Source organism: Chiloscyllium punctatum, chromosome 2 (assembly GCF_047496795.1).
Source record: "Chiloscyllium punctatum isolate Juve2018m chromosome 2, sChiPun1.3, whole genome shotgun sequence".
NCBI lineage: Eukaryota > Metazoa > Chordata > Chondrichthyes > Orectolobiformes > Hemiscylliidae > Chiloscyllium > Chiloscyllium punctatum.
Window position 1 is genome coordinate 97335510 of NC_092740.1, and position 24452 is coordinate 97359961.

A 24452-nucleotide genomic window follows, 5' to 3' on the forward strand; every position below is an offset into this window, starting at 1 on the left:
GGTTTTAAAAACCAAAGTCCCTTCGTTTGCTCTGGGAGAGTGTATAATTTTTCTCAGGCTTAATTATTTTTCATAGTGCTTCATTGGATGTGGGTTGGGTGGCAGGATTCTCCTGCTGCAGTTCAGTAGACTTTTAATAGCTAAACGATTCATTCGATCTAAAATTGTGAAAGAGACTTCATGCAGTCTATTCAAGGGGCACAGTAAAGGGGATTTTTTTTTGGTCTTTGTTCAAAATTACATGGTATCTGATGGTCTTGCATTTCTGGCCATGAAGTGTGTTTTTCTAACAGTTTAGAATGAAGTTGTTAATGTTTGATTACTGACTACAATTATTTTTCTATGTATTTTGAAAGGTTCAAGCTATATGTAGATTGAAATTGTAATTTTATTTCAGGTAGGATGTGAGGGAGGTGCGAAGTTTGGAACTTGTGTACCTTTTTCTCTTGGGGAAAGTATATGATCATCACTCCTTTTCACGTTTTAGTTCTTTATTTTCCCCCCAACTCCCTCACTTTGATAACAGGAGGTAGTTCCATCGATTTCATATATGCATCTGTAAATCAGAAGATTATGTACAAGCTGCACACCAGAACTCCCGTGCATACTTTGCCCCTTTCCATCTAACTCTTATAAACATTGTCTTCTATTCCTTGCTTCCCCATATGTATATCTAGTTGTCCCTTAAATTTTGATGTCGTTTGTCTCAACCATTACTTGTACTGAGTTTCAAATTCAGCCTTTCTCTGGGTAAAGAAGTTTCTCTCCGAATTTCCAGTTTTGCTTATACATAGCCCTCTTTTTGTTCAATTTTAAAAAGAACCACTGTAAAGCTTAGCCTTAATTGAGGAAAGATTAGTTTATTGCAAAAAGTTGGAGGTCATTTATCTCCGCTGCAAGATCTCTCTCCAGTAGTTTTTTGGTTGTCCTAGATCCAACCTCCAGTTGGTTCATCAATGATCTTGCCTCCGTCGTGATGTCAGCAGAGGGGATATTCAGTAACATTTGCAAGTCCTGAGATACTGAAGCAGTAATGTCTATATGCGGGAAAACCTAGACAATTTTCAGACTTGGGCTGTCAGGTGACGGGTAACATTCCCTGGCAGTTATGTAGTGTGAACAATAATCTCCAACAAGATAAAATCTGACAATAACCTTGCTGAAACTACCACCATCCGCATTCTCAACATTGCTATTTACCAAAAACTGAACTGGGCCAGCCAAATAAATACTGTGGTTACAAAAGCAGGTCACAGTATCTTTCTTCCTGTCTCCCCAGTGTTTGACCATTCACCAGGAACAAGTCAGGAGAATGGGGAAATATTTTTCACTTGCTTGGATATGTACAACTCCCGCAACCCTTCAGCTCAATACCATCCAGGACGAAGCAGCCCATTTGCTTGGTACCCGATCCACTACCTTCAGCATTCATTCCCTTAACACCATTTCATAACCACAGCATTATGTAGCATTTATATAATCCACTACGGGAATTCGCCAAGCTCCTTTGACCGCATCTTCCAAATGTGTAACGTTTGCCGGCTAGAAGAGAATAATATGTCTGTGAGTTATCCTCTAAACTGCACACCATCCTGACTTGCAACTCTATTGTTGTTGTTTCACCCTCAACTGGATTAAGCTGTCTTTCTGTACGTCAAAGTATGCAGTGGTTCAAGAAGATGGCTCTCCACTATCTTCCACTGGGCAATAAATGCTGGCATAGCCAGTGACACTGACATCCCAAGAATTCCTCCTTCTACACACCACCCTTCGTGTTTCCTCTTTGTCCTTTACCTTCAACAAAAAGCCCACATCTAAGGTCTTAAACTCATTCACTATCGCCAATTATTTCCTCGACTGCTCATTGCTGCAATCATTAGTGAGCATGTATGCAGCAGATGGTGAGTTACGTACAACCTGTGATTGGGGTAGAAGCATCTCCCTGATTCTCTCTCCAAGTTCCTTCCTCACAGGTGTTTTGTTTTTTTTTGCTACCCAAATGCAGGGGTGCCATGTAGGAAAACTTGGAATTGGGAAGATCCATTTTCACTGTTTTGTAGAGGAAAAGGACAATGATATTTTCTGGTCTGCAGATTGGAAGAATCAAAAATGGCCCTTAGTAGAGTGATATGCTCTTGTCGAATGTGTAAGTTTAGGGAGAGTTTACGGGTTACTGAGGATTATATCTGCAATAAATGTCGTTGGTTGCGAATCCTATCAGATTGAATGGAATGATTGTCTCGAACCGTCGCTCAATGAGAAATTTACAAGAGCAAGGGGGTGTGATGGATGGCAGTTATAGAAAGGGAGAAAAGTTGCAGATACAGTCACATAGATGGGTTAACTCCAGGAAAAGTAAGGGCGGTAGGCAGGTAGTGCAGGAGTCTTCTGTAGCTATCCCCATTTCAAACAAGTGTGCTGTTTTGGAAAATGTAGGGGTGATGGATTCTCAGGGGAACAGAGCATGAACAGTCAAGGTTCTGGTATTGAGACTGGCTCTAATGCAATGAGGGGTATGTCGGGTTCCAAGAGATAAACTGTGTTGGGGACTCTCTAATCCGAGGCAGACAGACATTTCTGTGGCCAGCAGTGAAAAATCAGAATGGTGTGTTGCTTCCCTGGTGCCAGGATCAAGGATATCTGAGAGGGTGCAGAATGTTTTCAAGGAGGACAGGGGCCAGTTGGGGATCGTGGTACACATTCGGAACCAACAACGTAGGAACGGAATAGGTTGAGATTCTGAAGAGGGATTAGCAAGTTAGGCAGGAATTTAAAAAGGAGGTCCTCGAGTAGTAATATCTGGCTTATTCCCAGTGCAATGAGCTAGGGAAGGCAGGAACTAGGAAGATAGAACAGATGAATGCGTGGCTGAGGAGCTGGTGTATGGGAGAAGGATTCGCATTTTTGGATCATTGGAAGCTCTTTTGGGGTACAAGAAGGACGGATTGCACCTAAATTGGAAGGGGACAAATATACTGGCAAGGAGATTTGCTGCAGCTGGTTGGGAGGATTTAAACTAGTAAGGTTGGGGGGAGGGTGGTGGGACCCAAGAACATAGTGAGGAAAAAGATCAATCTGAGACTGGTACAATTGAGAAAAGAAGCGAGTCAAACAGTCAGGGCAGGCAGGAACAAAACCGAGAACAAGGTGGGCCTGATCAATTGAACTGCACTTATTTCGATGCAAAGGGCCTGATAGGGAAGGCAGATGAACTCAAGGCATTGTTAGGAATATGGGACTGAGATGTCATCATCATAATTGCAGAAACGTGGCTCAGGGATGGGCAGGACTGGCAGCTTAATATATGCTATAGGAAGGATAGAAAGGGAGGTAAGAGAGCAGGGGAAGTGGCATTACAGCTGTACTGAGGGAGGATATTCCTGGAAATACATCCAGTGAAGTTATTTGGGTGGAACTGAGAAATAAATAAAGAAAGGGATGGCCACCTTATTGGGATTGTATTAAAGACCCCCTAATAGTCAGAGGGAAATTGAGAAACAAATTTGTAAGAAGATCTCAGTTATCTGTAAGAATAATAGGGTGGTTATGGTCTGGGATTTTAACTTTCCAAAAATCGACTGGGACTGCCATATTGTTAAGGGTTTAGATGGAGAGATAATTGTGTGTACAAGAAAATTTTCTGATTCAGTATGTGGATGTACCTACTCTTGGAAATAAGGCAGGGCAGGTGTCAGTTGGGGAGCACTTTGGGGCCAGCGACCATAATTCTATTAGTTTTTAAATCGTGATGGAAAAGGATAGACCAGATCTAAAAGTTGAAATTCCTAATTGGAGAGAGGCTAATTTTGTCAGTATTAGGCTAGAACTTTCAAAAGCTGATTGGTGGCAGATGTTCGCAGGTAAAGGGCTGGCTGGAAAATGGGAAGCCTTCAAAAATGAGATAACAAGAATCCAGAGAGAAAATCATCCTGACAGGATGAAAGGAAAGGCTAGTAGGTAAAGGGAATGTTGGATGACTAAAGAAATTGAGGGTTTGGTTAAGAAACAGAAGGAAGCATATGTTGAGTATAGACAGGACAGATCAAGTGAATCCTTAGAGTATAAAGGCAGTAGGAATATAATTGAGGGAAATCAGGAGGGCAAAAAAGGGACATGAGATAGCTTTGGCAAATAGGGTTATGGAGTATCCAAAGGGTTTTTACAAATACATTTCAGGACAAAAGGGTAACTATGGAGAAACTAGAGCCCCTCAAAGATCAGCAAGGTGGCCTTTGTGTGGAGCCGCAGAAAATGGGAGAGATACTGAACGAGTATTTTTGCATCCGTATTTACTGTGGAAAAGGACATGAAAGATAGAGGACATACAATGTAGGAAAATAGGGGTGACATCTTGAAAAATGTCCACATTACAGAGGAGGAATTGCTGGACATCTTGAAACACAAGTGGATAAATCCCCAGGACCTGATCAGATGTACCCTCAAACTGTGTGGGAAGCTATGGAAGTGATTGTAGGCCTCTTGCTGAGGTATTTGTATCATTGATGGTCACAGGCGAGGTGTCGGAAGACTGGTGGTTAGCTAACGTGGTGCCACTACTTAAGAAAGGTGGCAAGGACAAGCCAGGAAACTATAAACTAGTGAGCCTGACCTCGGTGGTGAGCAAGTTGTTGGAGGGACTCCTGAGGGACAGGATGTATATGTATTTGGAAAGGACTGATTAGGGATAGTCCACATGACTTTGAATGTGGGAAATTGGGATTTTTGAAGAAGTAACAAAGAGGATTGAGGGCAGAGCAGTAGACATGATCTATATGGACTTCAGTAAGGCATTTGACAAGGTTCCCCATTGGAGACTGGTTAGATCTCACGGAATAAACTGAGATCTAGCCATTTGGATACAGAACTGGCTCAAAAAAGGCAGAGGTTGGTGGTGGAGGGTTGTTTTTCGGAGTGGAGGCCTGTGACCAGTAGAGTGCCACAAGGATCGGTGCTGGGTCCATTACTTTTCTTCACTTATTTAAATGATTTGAATTTGAGCTTAAGAAGTGTAGTCAGTAAGTTTGGCTACCTCAGATTACAACAGGATCTTGATCAGATAGGCTGAGAAGTGGCAGATGGAGATTAATTTAGATAAATGCGAGGTGCTATGTTTTGGGAAAGCAAATCTTAGCAGACTTATACACTTAATGGTAAGGTCCTAGGGAGTGTTGTTGAACAAAGAAACCTTGGGAGTGCAGCTCCTTGAAAGTGGGGTCACCGGTAGATAGGATAGTGAAGAAGGTGTTTAGTATGCTTTCCTTTATGCTCAGAGTATTGAGTACAGGAGTTGGGAGGTCATGTTGTGGCTGTACAGGATATTGGTTAGCCCACTGTTGGAATATTGCGTGCAATTCTGGTCTCCTTCCTATTGGAAAGATATTGTGAAACTTGAAAGGGTTCAGAAAAGATTTACAAGGGTGTTGCCAGGGTTGGAGGATTTGAGCTATAGAGAGAGTTTGAATAGGCTAGGGCTGTTTTTCCTGGAGCGTCAGAAGCTGCGTGATGACCTTATTGAGGTTTATAAAATCATGAGGGACATAGGTAGAATAAGTGGACAAAGTCTTTTACCTGGGGTCGGGGAGTCCAGAACTAGAGGGCATAGGTTTTGGGTGAGAGGGAAAGATATAAAAGGGACCTGAGGGGCAACTTTTTCATGCAGAGGGTGGTACGTGTGGAACCATGCTGCCACAGGAAGTGGTGGAAGATGGTACAATTGCAACATTTAAAAGCCATTTAGATGGGTATATGAATAGGAAACGTTTCGAGGGATATGGGCCGGGTGCTGGCAGGTGGGACTAGATTGGGTTGGGATATCTGTTCAGCATGGACGAGTTTATCTGAGATGAAAACTGAACAATGGCAACAGTATTCAGGTCAGGCAGCATCTTTAGAGCGAGAAACTGACAATGTTTCAGATCTTTTAACTGAACTAGTATACCTAAGCTTTAGCATAATCTTTGAACATTCTGGTACTTTCCTGTGAAGTTAGGCAAAGATGTACTCTAAGCATCGGGGCTCTGTTTTTGTGCTGTAGGAGAACATGAGGATTGTTTTTAGTCACGTTGACTGAAATTTGGGGTCTCTGGCATGGATAGAAATTGTGAAAAGCCAAGTTTCAAGTGGCTTGGAGGCAGATCTTTGACATGTTAGCCTTGCCTGAAGAGATGTTATTGGATAACATTTTGGGTTTGGGGTAAAAAAAATCTTTGTTTTTTAAAACAAGACATCCATTAGCCTAAATTTCCTTTTGTTGTCTTTTCAGAGGACATTATTGGGCCAAATTTAACTTGGAAAATGGCTTACTTAAACCTATTCTTCGAAGCGATTGAATGACTAGGTTATACTGAGAAACTTTTTCTTTTAGGGGATTGAAACCAGAGGACAAAAGGGGTGGAAGTGGATCTCGAAACTGGGGAGCAGTCAGAGATGATCTGAGGTATGAACTTGTACAATAATGTTCGGTAGACCAGAGTGGAAATACATTGTCAATCTCCATTTTCGATAATTAGAGAAGATCCCCTATTTGGAGAGAAGTGTCTTGCCTACATCATTCCTAAAATCCATCTGGCATTAGGGGTGAATAATGTGCTTAGAACATAGACCATTACAGCGCGGAACTGGCCCTTCCACCCTCTTTTTGCACTGACCTGTGGAACCAATCCGAAGCTCATCTAACCTATACTATTCTATTCTCCTCTATGTGCCTATCCAATGACCATTTTAAATGCCCTTAAAGTTGGCGAGTCTACTACTGTTGCGGGCTGTGTTTTCCACGCCCCAACTTCTGAGTAAAGAAACTACCTCTGACATCTGTCCTCTCTCTATCACCCCTCAATTTAAAGCTATGTCCACTCGTGCTAGCCATCGCCATCTGAGGAAAAAGGCTGTCACTGTCCAACGTATCGTGTGTCTCAATTAAGTCTCCTCTCAACCTTCCCTCAAACGAAAACAGCCTCAAGTCCATCCGCCTTTCCTCGTAAGACCTTCCCTCCCTCCATACCAGGCAACATCCAGTAAATCTCCTCTGTACCCTTTCCAAAGCTTCCACATCTTTTCGATAATGCGGTGACCTGAATTGTACGTAATATTGCAAGTGTGGCCGCACCAGAGTTTTGTACAGCTGCAGCATCATCTCATAGGCCCAAAGCTCAATCCCTCTACCAATAAAAACGAACACACCATATACCGCCTTAGCAATCTTTCAACATGGGTGGCAGTTTTCAAGGATCAATGTACATGGGCACCCAGATCTCTCTGCTCATCTACACTACCAAGAATCTTAGCATTAGCAGTACTTTGCATTCCTGTTACTCCTTCCAAAGTGAATCACCTCTCCCTTTTCCACATTAAACTCCATTTGCCACCTCTCAGCCCAACTCTGCAGCTTATCTGTCATTCTGTAACCTACAGCATTCTTTGTTACTGTCCACAACTGTACTGTCCTTTAGTGTCATCCGCAAACTTACATGCCCATCCCTCATCCAGGTCATTTGTATAAATGACAAACAATAGTGGACTCAAAATAGATCCTTGCGGTACTGCCACTAGTAACTAAACTCCAGGATGCATATTTCCCATCAGCCACCAGCCTCTGTCGTCTTTCAGATAGCCAATTTCTGATCCAAACCGCTAAATCATCCTCAATCCCATGCAACTGTATTTTGTGCAATAGCCTACCATGAGGAACTTTTTTCAAACGCCTTACTGAAATCCATATATACCACATCAACTGCTTTACCCTCATCCACCTGTTTGGTCACCTTTCTCAAAGAACTCAATAAGGTTTGTGAGTACCACCTACCCTTCACAAAATAGTGTTGTCTATCCCTAATCAACTTATTCCTCTCTAGATGATTATAAATCCTATCTCTTATAACGTTTGACGACATAAAGATCCAAGCCAAAGGTTCGGCAATTTCCTCCCAGGCTTCCCAGAGAATCCTAGGATAAATCCCATCCAACCCAGGGGACTTAGCGATTTTTACACTTTTCAGAATTGCACCTTCTCATCCTTTTGCTTTTGTACGGACAAACTTTTTTTTTTCCCTCTGCTTCTGATTGATATTAGATATAGGGCAATAGAAATTTAGAGAAGCAAAATATTCCCAACTTGTTCTATTTTATAAATAAAGATAGTAAATATGAAATCATCCTTCATATTCCTAAGTTAAATTTCCAGAAGTAATTTTAGTGACCATTACGCTGCATCTGGAACAATACATTTGAAGGGCTGCTGTTATCTTATGTAATTTTGATACATTAGATCCTGGTTGATGGTGTGAGTACACCTACCATAGATCACAGTCTCTGAAGACGAATGAAATATTAAGGATAGAATTCATACCAATTTACAGACAGAATGTTCACCCCACCCCCCGCCCCCCCGCCCTTGCTTTGGAGTACCGTAATTTTTGTAATCCTACCCCATATTCTGGTGACTGGATTGGCTGAATATTAGAGGCAGACATTTTTACCTGTGGTAGCTCCGCACAGGTGTCCATCCGGCTGAGGACTTAACTAAGAATGACACTGCATTCGGAGAAAACTGTCTCATCCTGAAACAAACTGAAAGATGTTACTAAAAACAATTTTTCTTCCTGAACAGAGGGCCAGTTTTACAAGATTGTTTCTGGGCCAAGCTACCTTTTTGATCTCCGCTTTAATAAGCCCACAGAACTCAAGTACCTGCTGAAAGCAGGGAATGTTGCATTGGGCATATCCTGACTAAGTCAGGCAGAATCCTTAGGACTAACCATAAAATTTGCTGTTTGCCTTTAGTGTTTTCATCCACTTAGCGCAATTAAGTTTTTGTTTAAACTGGGATAAAGCCTGGAACAATTTGCAGCTCCTCCTAGCTGACCTTGCATTGTGGTTTTCCTCCTTACCCTAGATTATACAAATTTGACCCTGTCACTTTCGGTGGCAAATATTGCTTGGACTTTTAAAAATTTGTTTCTTAATTCTCTTGCCAAAAGAAGATCTTGAGTGTCACAGCTTCTATAACTGGCAGAGCAAGGAATCCTAAATCTGTCCCTGCAGAATGTGGATCAAGCCTTGTACTGCTGGTGCAAATCTGTTCCACGTAGGCTGCCCATCCTTCCAGCCCCCTCCAGAAGACCCAAGTCACCGTGGCAATGTGCACTTTTACATGTATGTTGTAGTGTGGAGACATGGATAGTGGCAGTAAAGGCTCTGATTTTGTTCCATCGCATAATTGAAGTCTTTCCTCCCCTTATTGTTTGCCATTGACATGTTTTGGAAGGATTTGTATGTTAATAATCAACCTGTTTACATTATGAATGCACCTTCCTTGGACCTTCAAGTTCTGAAGTGGGATGTAAACTTCTGCTCCGTGGCAGGGATGCTACCCAGAGTGCCATAAGTTGTTTTTTATTTATAGAGGAAAAATTATGTTGTATTTATTTGTCCTTGTGGTACAATTTTTAACATTTTTTGATACTATTGCAGAGTGCAAAAATTGTGGTGAGCAACAATTTTTGTGTGAAGAACAATATTAACTAACTACTGCAAGTTCTTAGTCTAATGTTAATATTTGTAATGGAGCAAGATGGAATAGCTAACTAACTCTACATAACTCTGCAGGGATAGGGTAGCATTTATAGAACCTCTCCATCTGATCATTCAGTGCGTGGTACTATTAACCACCCAGCCCCCTTCATCCATGTAAACCGATGGTTATAAGCAAATCTACAACAGTTTTCTCAAATCCTTACTTCCCTCCCTTTTTTTATGCCTATAACACAACTTTCTACATTAATGATTTATACAGTAACCTCGCACTATTAATGCCTCAGCTCATATATTGTTTAAATCTTCAACCTGCCATTGTTGCTTCTGTAGTTGGTATTCTGATGATCCACCTCCTGTAAGAATGTCAGCAAAAAGAGCAGGAATAGACTGAATGTCCCCCTTGCAAAGTAGTGACAAAGATTTATAGAAGCTGAAGCAAAGACCGGCATCAAATAGGATCAGATGGAGAATAAAGTTAAATAGAATTAAAAGCATTCTATTTGAATGCACACAACATTTACAAAAAAAGTTGATTTGAAGGCTCAAATTGAGATAAATGGGCATGATTTAATTACTGATTCAGATACATGACAACAGGGTGACAACGTTGGAAGTTGAATGTTCAAGGAGGAAGGATAGGCTAGCACCTTTAAGGGATGAGAACATACATAATTGAGAGAATCTTGGATCAAAGGATCAACATGTAGAAGCAATGTTGAACCTGAGAAGCAGCAAGATGCAGCAAACACTGGGAGCTGATTATAGAGCACCAAACTGCATGTTGGGAATGGTATTAATCAGAAACTTAGAGATGCTTTAATGTGTAATGCAGTAATAATGTGACTTCAATTTATGTAAACACTGGGTAAACCTAATCAGCACATTTGCTGTGGAGGTTAAATATCTGGATTGAGCGTAAGATGTGTTCCTGGAGTAGTACGCTAAAGAATCACCCAGCAACCAATCTATTTTGGATCTTTTCATTACGTAGTAGAAGGACTAATTAATAATATTGCTGGAAAGCATCCTTTGGGAAAGCGTAACCATAATATGACAGTACTTCACATGAAGTTTGAATATAATCTAGTTCATTCTGACATCTTACATCTGAACAAGGGAAACTGAAGGTATGAGGATTAAGTTGGCTGTAGTGGAATGGAAAAAAAAATAATAAACAGGCATTGGCTAGTATTTAAAGAAATGATACATGGTTTATAACATGTGTTCGTCCACGTCAAAGGGCAAGGTGATTCAACCAAGGCTAATAAAATTAGCTAAGGTTGCATTAAGATAGGAAGTGGATTGTAAGGATGGCAGAAAGTGTTAAGCCTGGTGATTGGGGCAATTTGGAAAACAACAATAACAAAAAAAAATAGAGAAGAGGGAAAGTGAATGCTAAGCTACCAAGAAATGTAGATACATCTATAAAAAGTATCATGGGAATGTAAAAGAAAAGCATTGGATTGGATAAATGCAGTACAGCAGAGGCAGGAGCATTTAAAGTAGAGAATTTAGACAAAGTGACTGTTTATCTTGCATCTGTGGAAGATGATGCAGGATATTCCAGCAATACTATGCAATTGAATGACTTGTGAAATTGAGGAACTGAAAGGAATTAGTATTAGTAAAAGAAAAATTACTATTTGAAAGGTTAACTGGATTGGAAGTCAATAAATCCATTGGATTGGATGAGCTTACATTCCAGTCTGTTAAAGAAAATGACTGCAGATATAATGGATGCATTGGTGCTTATCTTTCAAAATCTATAGATTCCTGGAGACAGGGAGGTAACAAATGTGGGAAGCTCGAGGAGTGATTGCTGGGCCTCTTGCTGAGATATTTGTATCATCGATAGTCACAGGTGAGGTGCCGGAAGACTGGAGGTTGGCTAACATGGTGCAACTGTTTAAGAAGGATGGTAAGGACAAGACAGGGAACTATAGACTAGTGAGCCTGACGTCAGTGGTGGGCAAGTTGTTGGAGGGAATCCTGAGGGACAGGATGTACATGTATTTGGAAAGGCAAGGACTGATTTAGGGATAGTCAACATGGCTTTGTGCGTGGGAAATCGTGTCTCACAAACTTGATGGAGTATGTTGAAGAAGTAACAAAGATTGAGGGCAGGGCGGTAGATTTGATGTATACGGACTTCAGTAAGTCGTTCAATAAGATTCCCCATGGGAGACTGATTAGTAAGGTTAGATCTCATGGAATACAGGGAGAACTAGCCATTTGGATACAGAACTGACTCAAAGGTAGAAGACAGAGGGTGGTGGTGGACAGTTGTTTTTCAGACTGGAGGCCTGTAACTAATGGAGTGCCACAAGGATCGTTGCTGGGTCCTCTAATTTTAGTCATTTACATAAATGATTTGGATGCGAGCATAAGAGGTACAGTTAGTAAGTTTGCAAATGTCACCAAAATTGGAGGTGTAATAGACAGCAAAGAAAGCTACCTCCAATTACAACAGGATCTTGATCAGATGGGCCAATGGGCTGACAAGTGGCAGATGGAGTTTAATTCTGATAAATGCGAGGTGCTGCATTTTGGGAAAGCAAATCTTAGCAGGACTTATACACTTAATGGTAAGGTCCTAGGGAGTGTTGCTGAACAAAGAGACCTTGGCATGCAGGTTCATAGCTCCTTGAAAGTGGAGTCACAGGTAGATAGGATAGTGAAGAAGGCGTTTGGTATGCTTTCCTTTATTGGTCAGAGTATTGAGTACAGGAGTTGGGAGGCCATATTGCGGCTGTACAGGACATTGGTTAGGCCACTGTTGGAATATTGCATACAATTCTGGTCTCCTTCCTATCGGAAAGATGTTGTGAAACTTGAAAAGGTTCAGAAAAGATTTACAAGGATGTTGCCAGGATTGGAAGATTTGAGCTATGGGGAGAGGCTGAACAGGCTGGGGCTGTTTTCCCTGGAGCGCCGGAGGCTGAGGGGTGACCTTAGAGGTTTACAAAATTGAGGGGCATGGATAGGATAAATAGACAAAGTCCTTTCCCTGGGATCGGGGAGTCCAGAACGAGAGGGCATAGGTTTAGGGTGAGAGGGGAAAGATAGAAAAGGGACCTGAGGGGCAACGTTTTCACGCAGAAGGTGGTACCTGTATGGAATGAGCTGCCAGAGGAAGTGATGGAGACCGTTACAATTGCAACATTTAAAAGGAATCTGGATGGGTATATGAATAGGAAGGGTTTGGAGGGATATGGGTTGGGTACTGGCAGGTGGGACTAGATTGGGTTAGGATATCTGGTTGGCATGGATGAGTTGGACCAAAGGGTCTATATCCATGCTGTACATCACCATGCTGGTGATTATTTTCCAGAGTTCAATAGAATCGGGGTTGATTCCTGAGGATTGGAGGGCGGCTAATGTTGTGCCACTTTTTAAGAAGGGTGGGCGGGAGAAAGCAGGAAATTATAGACCAGTTAGTCTGACCTCAGTGGTGGGAAAGATGCTGGAGTCTATTATAAAGGATGAAATTACGGCACATCTGGATAATAGTAACAGGATAGGACAGAGTCAGCATGGATTTATGAAGGGGAAATCATGCTTGACTAATCTTCTTGAATTTTTTGAGGATGTAACTCTGAAGATGGACGAGGGAGATCCAGTGGATGTAGTGTACCTGGACTTTCAGAAAGCTTTTGATAAAGTCCCACACAAGAGGTTAGTGAGTAAAATTAGGGCGCACGGGATTGGGGGCAAAGTACTAGATTGGATAGAGAATTGGTTGGCTAATAGGAAACAAAGGGTAGTGATTAACGGCTCCATTTCGAAATGGCAGGCAGTGACCAGTGGGGTACCGCAGGGATCCGTGCTGGGACCGCAGCTTTTTACAATATATGTAAATGATATAGAAGATGGTATCAGCAATAACATTAGCAAATTTGCTGATGACACAAAGCTAGGTGGTAGGGTAAAATGTGATGAGGATGTTAGGGGATTACAGGGTGACCTGGACAAGTTAGGTGAGTGGGCAGATGCATGGCAGATGCAGTTTAATGTGGATAAATGTCTGGTTATCCACTTTGGTGGCAAGAACAGGAAGGCAGATTACTACCTCAATGGTATCAAATTAGGTAAAGGGGCTGTTCAGAGAGATCTGGGTGTTCTTGTCCACCAGTCAATGAAGGCAAGCATGCAGGTACAGCAGGTCGTGAAGAAAGCTAATAGCATGCTGGCCTTCATAACAAGAGGGATTGAGTATAGAAGCAAAGAGGTGCTTCTGCAGCTGTACAGGGCCCTGGTGAGACCACACCTGGAGTACTGTGTACAGTTCTGGTCTCCAAATTTGAGGAAAGACATTCTGGCTATTGAGGGAGTGCAGCGTAGGTTCACGAGGTCAATTCCTGGAATGGCAGGATTGCCTTACACGGAAAGACTGAAGCGACTGGGCTTGTATACCCTTGAGTTTAGAAGACTGAGAGGGGATCTGATTGAAACGTATAGGCTTATGAAAGGATTGGACACTCTGGCAGGAGGGAACATATTTCCGTTGATGGGGGAGTGCCGAACCAGAGGACACAACTTAAAAATACGGGGTAGACCATTTAGGACAGAGATGAGGAGAAACTACTTCACCCAGAGAGTGGTGGCTGTGTGGAATGCTCTGCCCCAGAGGGCAGTGGAGGCCCAGTCTCTGGATTCTTTTAAGAAAGAATTGGATAGAGCTCTTAAAGATAGTGGAGTCAAGGGGTACGGAGATAAGGCTGGAACAGGATACTAATTAGGAATGATCAGCCATGATCATATTGAATGGCGGTGCAGGCTCGAAGGGCAGAATGGCCTACTCCTGCATCTATTGTCTATTGTCTATTGTCTATTGTCTATCTCTATGACTCTATATTATTCCCACTATTTTTTAAGAGAACGAGAAAGGAGGACTTAAAGGCATATTAGTTTGATTTTAAAAGTATGGGAAATGTTTAGCAAAATCAGCATAGATTTATGAAAGGGATTTATATTTGATAAACTTGTGCAATTATTTTAGTGTGCTATATGTAGCATCGACCAAAGAGAACCCGTGGATATGGTGCATTTTAATTTTTGGAAAATTCTTGAAAACCTGCCACAAAGGAGGTTAGTTAACAAATTGGAGTGCATGGGATTGGGAGTAATATGGCAGAAAATATGGCTGGAAAAGCATTGCACGTCAAGCAGCATAAGAAGAGCAAGAAAGTCAACATTTTGGTCAAGATCCTCATCAGGACTTATTGGGAATAATATCAGTCTAGAGTCAGAATTCGTTAACAGGAAACAAAGTAGGGATAAACGGATCATGCTCAGGTTGACAAGCTGTTGCTAGTGGAATACTGCAAGGATCAGCATAGGGTTCATTGCTTTTGTAAAATGATTTGAATGTGGGGGCCAGTTTGCTGATGACATTTGATGAGAATGCAAGTTGGGGAGGATGCTAGCGACCTTCAAGTGGACTAGGTGAATGGGCTAGAATGTAGCCAGTAGTGTATAAAGTTAAAAATCACACAACGCCAGGTTATAGTCCAACAGGCTTAATTGGATGCACACTAGCTTTCGGAGCATCACTCCTTCATCAGGTGATAGTGGAGGGCTCAATCCTAACACACAGAATTTATAGCAAAAATTTACAATGTGTAACTGAAATTATGCATTGAAAAATTGTTTGTCTGTTAAGTCTTTCATGTGTTTGAATGCCATGATAGTTTTACTACTTTCGTGTGTAAATCACAAAACCTTTTTTTAAAAGGTTATATTCTCAGGTTAGCTGTTCACAATGGTGATAGCTAGACAATATGTTGAAGGTGTTAGCCCCCTGTGTTCTCTGTCTATGCCATGATGTTTAGATTGATTCTAATCTCAAAAGTGAGATAACGGAGTTTTACATGAATGCATCCAGTTTTTGAGCAAAGTACAATGTAACCCTGCAAGTACAAAATTCACCCCACAAAATATGTGTGCGCATGTGGGTCTTTGTCTGTGTGTGTCTCTGTCTGTCTGTCTGGGTTGGGGTGTGTGTGTGTGTGTAGTGAGTGCAGAGTGTCTTAAGTCTGTGAGGGGGTGCATGTGTGTCTGTAAGGGTGTGTGTGGGTGTCTTTGCGCGCATCTCAGTACGCAACACCAACAACTGCCAATCTCCAAGCACCATTCTACAACTCATCCGCTTTATCTTTGATCACAACATCTTCACCTTTTGACAACCAGTTCTTCATCCAGACACATGGAACAACCATGGGGACCAAATTTGCACCCCAATATGCCAACATTTTTATGCACAGGTTTGAACAAGACTTCTTCTCTATGCAGGATCTCCAACCAACATTATATACCAGGCACATTGACGATGTTTTCTTCCTCTGGACCCATGGCGAGGAGTCACTGATAAAACTACACAGTGTCATCAACAAGTTTCATCCCTCCATCAAACTCACCATGGACTACTCTCGACTATCTGTCTCATTCTTGGACACATGCATCTCTATCAAGGATGGACACCTCAGCATCACACTCTACTGCAAACCCACAGACAACCTCACAATGCTACACTTCTTCTCCAATTTCCACCCAAAACATATTAAAACAGCCATCCCCTATGGACAAGCCCTACGCGTACACCAGATCTGCTCAGATGAGGAGGAACGTGATGGACACCTGGAAGTACTCAGGGGTGCCCTCACAAGAGTCGGTTACGATGCCCAACTCATTGACCACCAGCTCCGACGTGCCACAGCAAGGAACCGTAATGACCACCTGAGGAGACAGACACATGCTGCAACCAACAGGGGTACCCTTCGTTGTTCAGTATTTCCCAGGAGCTGAAAAACTACGCCATGTTTTTCGTTACGTGCAACACATTATCAATGAGGATGAGCACCTCACCAAGATCTTCCCCACACCTTCAACTACTTGCCTCTAAACAACCACCAAACCTCAAACAGATCAGTGTTCGTAGCAGGACAACTCCGTACAACCCTGTCACGGTAGGCGCTGCAAGACGTGTCGGAGTGTGGACGTAGATACCATTATTACGTGCTGGGACACCTCCCACCTTGTACATGGCAGGTACTCATGTGACTCAGCCAATGTTGTCTATCGTGTACGTTGCAGGCAAGGATGCCCTGAGGCATGGTACATTGGGGAAACCAAGCAAAGGCTACGACAATGGATGAATGGGCACCGCACAACAAACAGGAGTGTTCCCTCCCAGTTGGGATCACTTCAGTGGTCCAGGACATTCTACCTCGGACCTTTGGAACTCCATTATCTCACCTTTTAGATTAGAATCGATCTAAACATCATGGCATACACCGAGAACACAACACCTTCAAACATAGTCTAGCAATCACCATTGTTAACAGCTAACATGAGAATGCAACAAAAAAAAAGGTTTTGTGATTTACACATGAAAGAAGTGAAACTATCATGGTATTCTAACAGATGAAAGTCTTAACAGACAATCAATTTTTCAATGTATAATTTCAGTTACATCACCCTGTAAATTTTTGCTATAAATTCTGTTAGGATTGAGCCCTCCACTACCACCTGATGGAGGAGTGACGCTTCGAAAGCTTGTGTGCTTACAATTAAACCTGTTGAACTATAACCTGGTGTTGTGCGATTTTTAACTTTGTACACCCCAGTCCAACACCGGCATCTCCAAATCGTGAATAAGTGTGTAATTATTCACCCTTTCAAAAAAAAAAATCATACTACTTATATTCAGAATTTTGCAATACCCTGGTGTCCAAAGGGATCCTTGTTCACAGATCACTAAAAGCTAACATGTTGATGCAGCAAGCAATTTGGAAGGCTTTACAGAATAGAGTCTCAAAGAATGAGTGGTTTCTTCAAAATTTACAAAATTCTTACACAACATGCCAATGAGTATAATCTTAAAGATTGGATGTAAATAAGTTGCTTTTCATAACCAATGAACCTAGAACTAGGAAACATAATCTCAGAATAAGGAGTAGGTAATAATCTTGGATAATTACATGATCTACATGCAAATTGGTTTAAGGTAAATGAGATTAAAGAGGTAACTATGTGGCCTCAAAGATAGGTACGTGAGAAATTATTTCTGATTCATGGTGTATTGGTACCAGTACTGGGGAAAGGAGCTGTCTGTTTGGGATGAGCTTTGTTTAAACCGTGCTGGGACTGGTGTCATAGCTAGGGTTCTAGATTAGGCTTTAAACTAATTAATTAGTTGGGGAATTCTTCAATTGAAAGGAAGTTTAAATCACGAAATGGAGTGGTGGTGGAGGGTCGTAAAGAACAAATAATAAACTGTGATACAAAGGGATAAAAAGACGTGCAGAAGAGTCTAGCAAAATTCAAATCAGAATAAATAATGGTTAAATAAAAAGGTTCTTGTAGTTCTTTATCAGGATGCGTGTAGCATTTGTGATCAGATAGATGAGTTTATAGCACAAATAGAAACAAATGAGTATGGCTTGATATCAGAGTTACAGATTGAACGAGAGTAAACTTGCTATTCCAGGATATTCGATGTCTACTCTTCTGCGACAAAGAGTAGAGGTGGGGTGGAGTCACACAGCACTGAAACAGACCCTTCGGTCCAACCAGTCCATGCCGAACATAATCCCAAACTGAATTAGTCCCATCCTCCTGCTCCTGGTCCATATACCTCTAAACCTTTCCTATTCATGCACTTATCCAAATGTCTTTTAAATGTTGTATTGACACTCTCATCCACCACTTTCTCAGGAAGTTCATTTCACACTTGAGCCACACTCTGTATTTAAAAATAAAATTGCCCCTCATGTCTTTATAAATCTCTTTCCTCTCATCCTAAAAATGTGCCCCCTTGTGTTGAAATTCCCCCATCCTAGGGAAGAGACAACTACCAATAACTCTGTCTATACTCCTCATTTTATAAACTTGTATAAGGCCACACCTCAACCTCCTATGCTCTAGTGAAAAAGGTTCCAGCCTTCCTTTTCTTAAATCGAACCCTCCATAACTGGCAACATCGTGGTAAATCTTTTCCGAACCTTCTCCAGCTTAATATTCGTCCCATAACTGAGTGACCTGAACTGGACACAGTATTTCGGAAGAGGCCTTGCCATTGTCCCGTGCAACCACATCATGGCTTCCCAACTCCTATACTCAGAACTGAGCAATAAACGCAAGCATGCTAAATGCATTTTCAATCACCCTGTCTGCGTGAGAAGCAAACTTTAAAGAATTGTGTACCTGCACCTCTAGGTCTCTCTGTTCTGCAACACTACCCGAGGTCCTGTCATTAATTACGTAAGCCCTCCCCTTGTTTGTTTTAAAATGCAAGTGATCACAATAATCCAGATTGAACTCCAGCTGCCATTTTTCTGCCATTGATCCATTTGATCAAGATCCCTTTGTAATCTTAGAAAACCTTCTTCAGTGTCTACTATTCCACCAATTTTGATGTCATCCGCAAACTTACTAATCATGCCTTCTGTATTCTCATACAAATCATTTACATAAATGTCAAACAAAAGAAGACCCAGAACTGATTCCTGTGGAACACCACTGCTGACAGGTCTCCAGCCCAAAAAGCAATCCTCCACCACTTTGTCTCCTGTCATTAAGCCAGTTATGGCAGGCTCACCCTGAACTCAATGTGACCTGATTTGACTGTTTAGTTCACCATGTGGACCTTTGTTGACTACTTTACTGAAATCCCTGTGAACAAAGTTTACTGCTCTGTAATAGAACAATACAGCCCAGAAACAGACCATTCAATCCAACCAGTCCTTGCTGAACAGAATCCCAAATTTAACTAGTTCCACCTGTTAGCTCCTGACCTTTATCCCTCTGAACCTGTCTTATTCATGTATCTATCCAAACCTTTTTGGTAATGTCCTCAAAAAGTGCAGTCAAGCTGTGTGAAGAAAATAGTGTCTCTCAAAAACCATGCTGACTATCGCTGATCAATTTTTGCCTCTCAATGACCATTAATCTTTTAAAATCATCTCCCAACAATTTACCCACAACTGAAGCCAAATTCATGGGTCTAGTGTTCCCTGGTTTCTCCTTACAACCTCTTAAACAAAGGTACAACATCAGCCACCATCCAGTCATCAGGCACCTCACCTGTATTTATAGATAATGCAAATATTTCGGCAAGGAGACTGTCAATTTCCTGCCTTGCTTCCCACACCATTCTAAGATACATTAGATCCTTTATATTCTCGAAGACCTTCATATTCTCAAAGACCTCCAGAACCACCACCTCTATAATGTGAACTGTTTTTAAAGCATCATAATTTATTTCTCTGCACTACCTAGTCTCCATTTCTTTTCCACAGTAAAAACTGACGCAAAATATTCATTTAGTATCTGTCATCTCCTGAAGTTCAAACACAGATGATCTTGATCTTTAAGGAGCCTAACCCTCCTTCTCTAGTTACCCTCTTACTGTTAATATGTTTGTAGAATCTCTTTGAATTATCATTAACCTTATCTGCCTATGCTGTCTCATATCCCCTCTTTTTGCTTACCTGATTTCTTTCTTAAGCATGCCCCATACTCTTAATATTGATTGAGATTGAATTGAACCAAGTTGCCTATATCTTAAAATAAGATTTGCTTTTATTTTGACTACGACCTCCATATCTTTTATTCATCTATTGTTTCTTAATCTTGCCAGTTTTACTCTTAACTCAAACAGGAAAATAATGTCTCTGAACTCTTTATCGTCAGACATCAGGAAAGCCTCCCACTTATCAGATGTTCTTTTACCTGAAAATAGTCTACTCCAATCAATTTTTGAAACTTCTAGCCTCATATCATTAAAACTTATTTTACTTCAATTAAAAACTTTAACTTTTATAGAAGGCTTATCTTTTTCCATAACCATTTTGAAACTGAGAGAATTATGATGGCTAGACCCAAAGTGTTCCATCACTTTTACTTCAGTCACCTGCTCTATTGCCCAAACAAAGGTCTAGTTTAGCTCTTTCTCTCTTAGGAGCAAGCACATTGATAAAAATGTCCTTGAACACATTTGATAAATTCTTCACCATCCAAACCTTTAATACTATGGTAACTCCAGTCACTCTGTGGAAAATTAAAATACCCTATTATTGTAAACTTATGCTTGCATATATCTGTGATTTTACTGCACAGTTGTTTCTTAATCTCCTCTGACGACTGGGGAGCTTGTAGTACACTCCATCAAGGTGATCGTTCCTTTCTAATTTCTACCCATTTATTTTCACTGGGCGATTTTTCAGAAAGTTTGTCTCCCAGTTACAGCAGTAATGTATTCTTTAATCAAAATTGTCACTCCTTTTCTATCTTGCTTTCACATCTAAGACCTGGAATATTGAGCTGCCAGTCCTGTCATCTCTGAGCAACGTTTCTGTAATAGCTATGATTTCCTAATCCCGTATTCTTAAACCTGCCTTGAGTTCATCAGCCTTGCCTTTAAGACCTTAGCATTGAAATAAAGGCAGTTTAGTTCTTCAGAATTACTGCATATTCTGACTCTTGTCCGTCTTTTCTAATGTGATTTAGCATTGTTAATAAAGGAGTGTATTAGCACACTGGTGGGTACTGATGCAAATAGTGGTGTAAAATAAGTTTGTGTGGAAATAAGGAATAATAAAAGAAAGAGGTCCTGCGTGAAAGTCGGAACTGAGAAATGAGAAAGGGATGATCACCTTATTGGGATTGTATTAAAGACCCCCTAATAGTCAGAGAGAAATTGAGAAACAAATTTGTAAGGAGATCTCCGTTATCTGAAAGAGTAATAGAGTGGTTATGGTAGGGGATTTTAACTTTTCAAATAGACTGGGACTGCCATAGTGTTAAGGGTTTAGATTGAGAGGAATTTGTGTGAACAAGAAAATTTTCTGATTCCGTATGTGGATGTACCTACTAGAAAAGGTGCAAAACTTGACCTACTCTTGGGAAATAAGGCAGGGCACGCTACGGAGGTGTCAGTGGGGGAGCACTTTGGGGCCAGCGACCATAATTCTATTAGTTTTAAAATCGTGATGGAAAAGGATAGATCAGATCTAAAAGTTAAAGTTTTCAATTGGCGAAAGGCCAATTTTGACAGTATTAGGCAAGAAGTTTCAAAAGCTAAAGGGGCAGCTGGAAGATGGGAAGCCTTCAGAAATGAGATAACAAGAATCCAGAGAAAATATATTCCTAATAGGGTGAAAGGAAAGGCTGGTAGGTATAGGGAATGCTAGATGACTAAAGAAATTGAGGATTTGGTTAAGAAAAAGGAGGAAGCATATGTCAGGTATAGACCGGATTGATCGAATGAATCCTTACATTATAAAGGTAGCAGGAGTATAATTAAGAGTGAAATCAGGAGGGCAAAATGGAAGATTCTGAGAAGGTAGAACCACCTTTGATTAACAAACGTGGTCAAGAAGAGTGTCAACTGGAATTCAGCAACAGCAGACTATGGTCCAGTTAGACTAACATCTGTTGTTGGGAAAATGATACAGTCCATTATTAAAGAGGATCTAGCAAGACATTTTGAAAAGCTTAACGCAACCAAACAGTCAAAATGGCTTTGTGCAAGAGGTGTCACATTTGACAAATTTCTTTAAGAATGAAACAGTCAGTTGATAAAGGGAAACTAGTAGATGTGCATTTGGATTTTCAGAAGGCAGTCAATAAGGTGCCTAATAAAAGATTATTGTGCAGGATAGGAGCTCACAGTATTGGGTTAATGTATTAACATGGATTAGGTTTTGGTTAACATACAGAAAGCAGAGAATTGGGATTATAGATTTTTTTTTAGTTAGAGAGACTTAACTGGTAGTAACCCACAAGGTAAAAACAATGACTGCAGATGCTGGAAAACCAGATTCTGGATTAGTGGTGCTGGAAGAGCACAGCAGTTCAGGCAGCATCCAAGAAGCAGTGAAATCGACGTTTCGGGCAAAAGCCTTCATCGGGAATAAAGGCAGAGAGCCTGAAGTGTGGAGAGATAAGCTAGAGGAGGGTGGGGGTGGGGAGAAAGTAGCATAGAGTACAGTGGGTGAGGGGATGAAGGTGATAGGTCGGAGTGGAGAGGTGGAAAAGGAGATAGGCAGGTAGGACAAGTCATGGGGACAGTGCTGAGCTGGAAGTTTGGAACTAGGGTGAGGTGGGGGAAGGGGAAATGAGGAAACTGTTGAAGTCCACATTGATGCCCTGGGGTTGAAGTGTTCCGAGGCGGAAGATGAGGTGTTCTTCCTCCAGGCATCTGGTGGTGAGGGAGTGGCAGTGAAGGAGATCCAGTACCTCCATGTCCTTGGCAGAGTGGGAGGGGGAGTTGAAATGTTGGGCCACGGGGCGGTGTGGTTGATTCGTGCGGGTGTCCCGGAGATGTTCCCTAACGCGCTCTGCTAGGAGGTGCCCAGTCTCCCCAATGTAGAGGAGACTGCGTCGGGAGCAACGGATATAATAAATGATATTAGTGGATGTGCAGGTAAAACTTTGGATGTGGAAGGCTCCTTTAGGGCCTTGGATAGAGGTGAGGGAGGAGGTGTGGGTGCAGGTTTTACAGTTCCTGCGGTGGCAGGGGAGGGTGCCAGGATGGGAGGATGGGTTGTAGGGTGTGGACCTGACCAGGTAGTCATTGAGGGAACGGTCTTTGCGGAAGGCGGAAAGGGGTGGGGAGGGAAATATATCCCTGGTGGTGGGGTCTTTTTGGAGGTGGCGGAAATGTCGGCGGATGATTTGGTTTGTGCAAACGTTGGTAGGGTGGAAGGTGAGCTCCAGGGGCGTTCTGTCCTTGTTATGGTTGGAGGGGTGGGGTCTGAGGGCGGAGGTGCGGGATGTGGACAAGATGCGTTGGAGGGCATCTTTAACCACGTGGGAAGGGAAATTGCGGTCTCTAAAGAAGAAGGCCATCGGGTGTGTTCTACGGTGGAACTGGTCCTCCTGGGAGCAGATACGGTGGAGGCAGAGGAATTGGGAATACCGCTTGGCATTTTTGCAAGAGGTAGGGTGGGAAGAGGTGTAATCCAGGTAACCCACAAGGGTCTATTCTAGTACTTATTTACTAACTTATAGTAATGACTTGAGGGGGAAGAGACAATGTAATGTCCAAATTTGCTAGTGGTGCAAGTGTAGGTTGGGGGACATGTTGCGATGAGGACGTAAGAAATCTGCAAAGCAATATAGGTTGAATGGGTGAGCTAAATAGGTTAGGCTTTTATTCAATAAAGTTTAGAAGAATAAGCAGTGATCTTATTGAAACGTACAAGACTCTGAAAATGCCTGACGGGGTAAATGTTAAGATGTTTCCACAAGTGGTAGAATTTTTGATTTGGAGATATGGTAAGAAGAATCATTTTAAAATTTAAGAAAAGAAATTTCTTCCAGAGGTTAGTGCATGTCAAGAATTCTCTATCCCAGAAAACTGTGAAGGCTAGAACACTGAAAGTATTTAAAGAGGCGAAAGATCAATTTTTGAAATATCAGTGAATTGATCGCTATGTTGAACTGGAACAAAGAGGAGTTAAAGCCTGAAGTAGATAAACCATAATCTTGTTGAATGGCAGGGAAAGATGAGGAGCCAAATGGTCTACAGCTGCTATTTAGCTTTTATGGCTTTATGCAGCAAAACTTGGACAATGTCAAGCTTGGGGTGACAAGTTATAAGTAACATTTGCGGACAAAATTGCCAAGCAATTGCTATCTCCATGAGAGAATCTAATCCTATTCCCTTGACATATAATGGTGTTCTATCACTGAAGGTCTCACTTTCCATATCTTAGGGGTTACCATTGACCAGACACTGAACTAGACCAACCACATGAAGACTGTGGCTACAAGAGCTGGGCCGTGGCAAGTAACTCCACTCACGTCGGTTTTTAATGTGACCTGCTCTGTGCAGCTCCAAATCTTAAGCTCAACATATCAGCCTGCTTGATTTAACATAATTTTGAAAACTAAAATAATTGCATTCATCACTGACC

The 24452-nt window shown here is 41.6% G+C and overlaps 1 protein-coding gene across 2 annotated transcripts in view; it reads left to right on the forward strand.

Annotated features, from left to right (window-relative positions):
* The window catches only part of LOC140486944 (intracellular hyaluronan-binding protein 4), a 54855-nt gene that overhangs the window by 16837 nt on the left and 13566 nt on the right, over positions 1–24452 (forward strand). Inside the window, exon 4 of one of the 2 annotated variants that reach the window (XM_072586180.1) lies at positions 6365–6436. The exons of the other annotated variant lie outside the window; for it this stretch is intronic. Within the exon in view, the coding sequence (XP_072442281.1) occupies positions 6365–6436 (72 nt within the window). The remainder of the gene's footprint in view (positions 1–6364; positions 6437–24452) is intronic. 2 annotated transcript variants of the gene reach the window in all.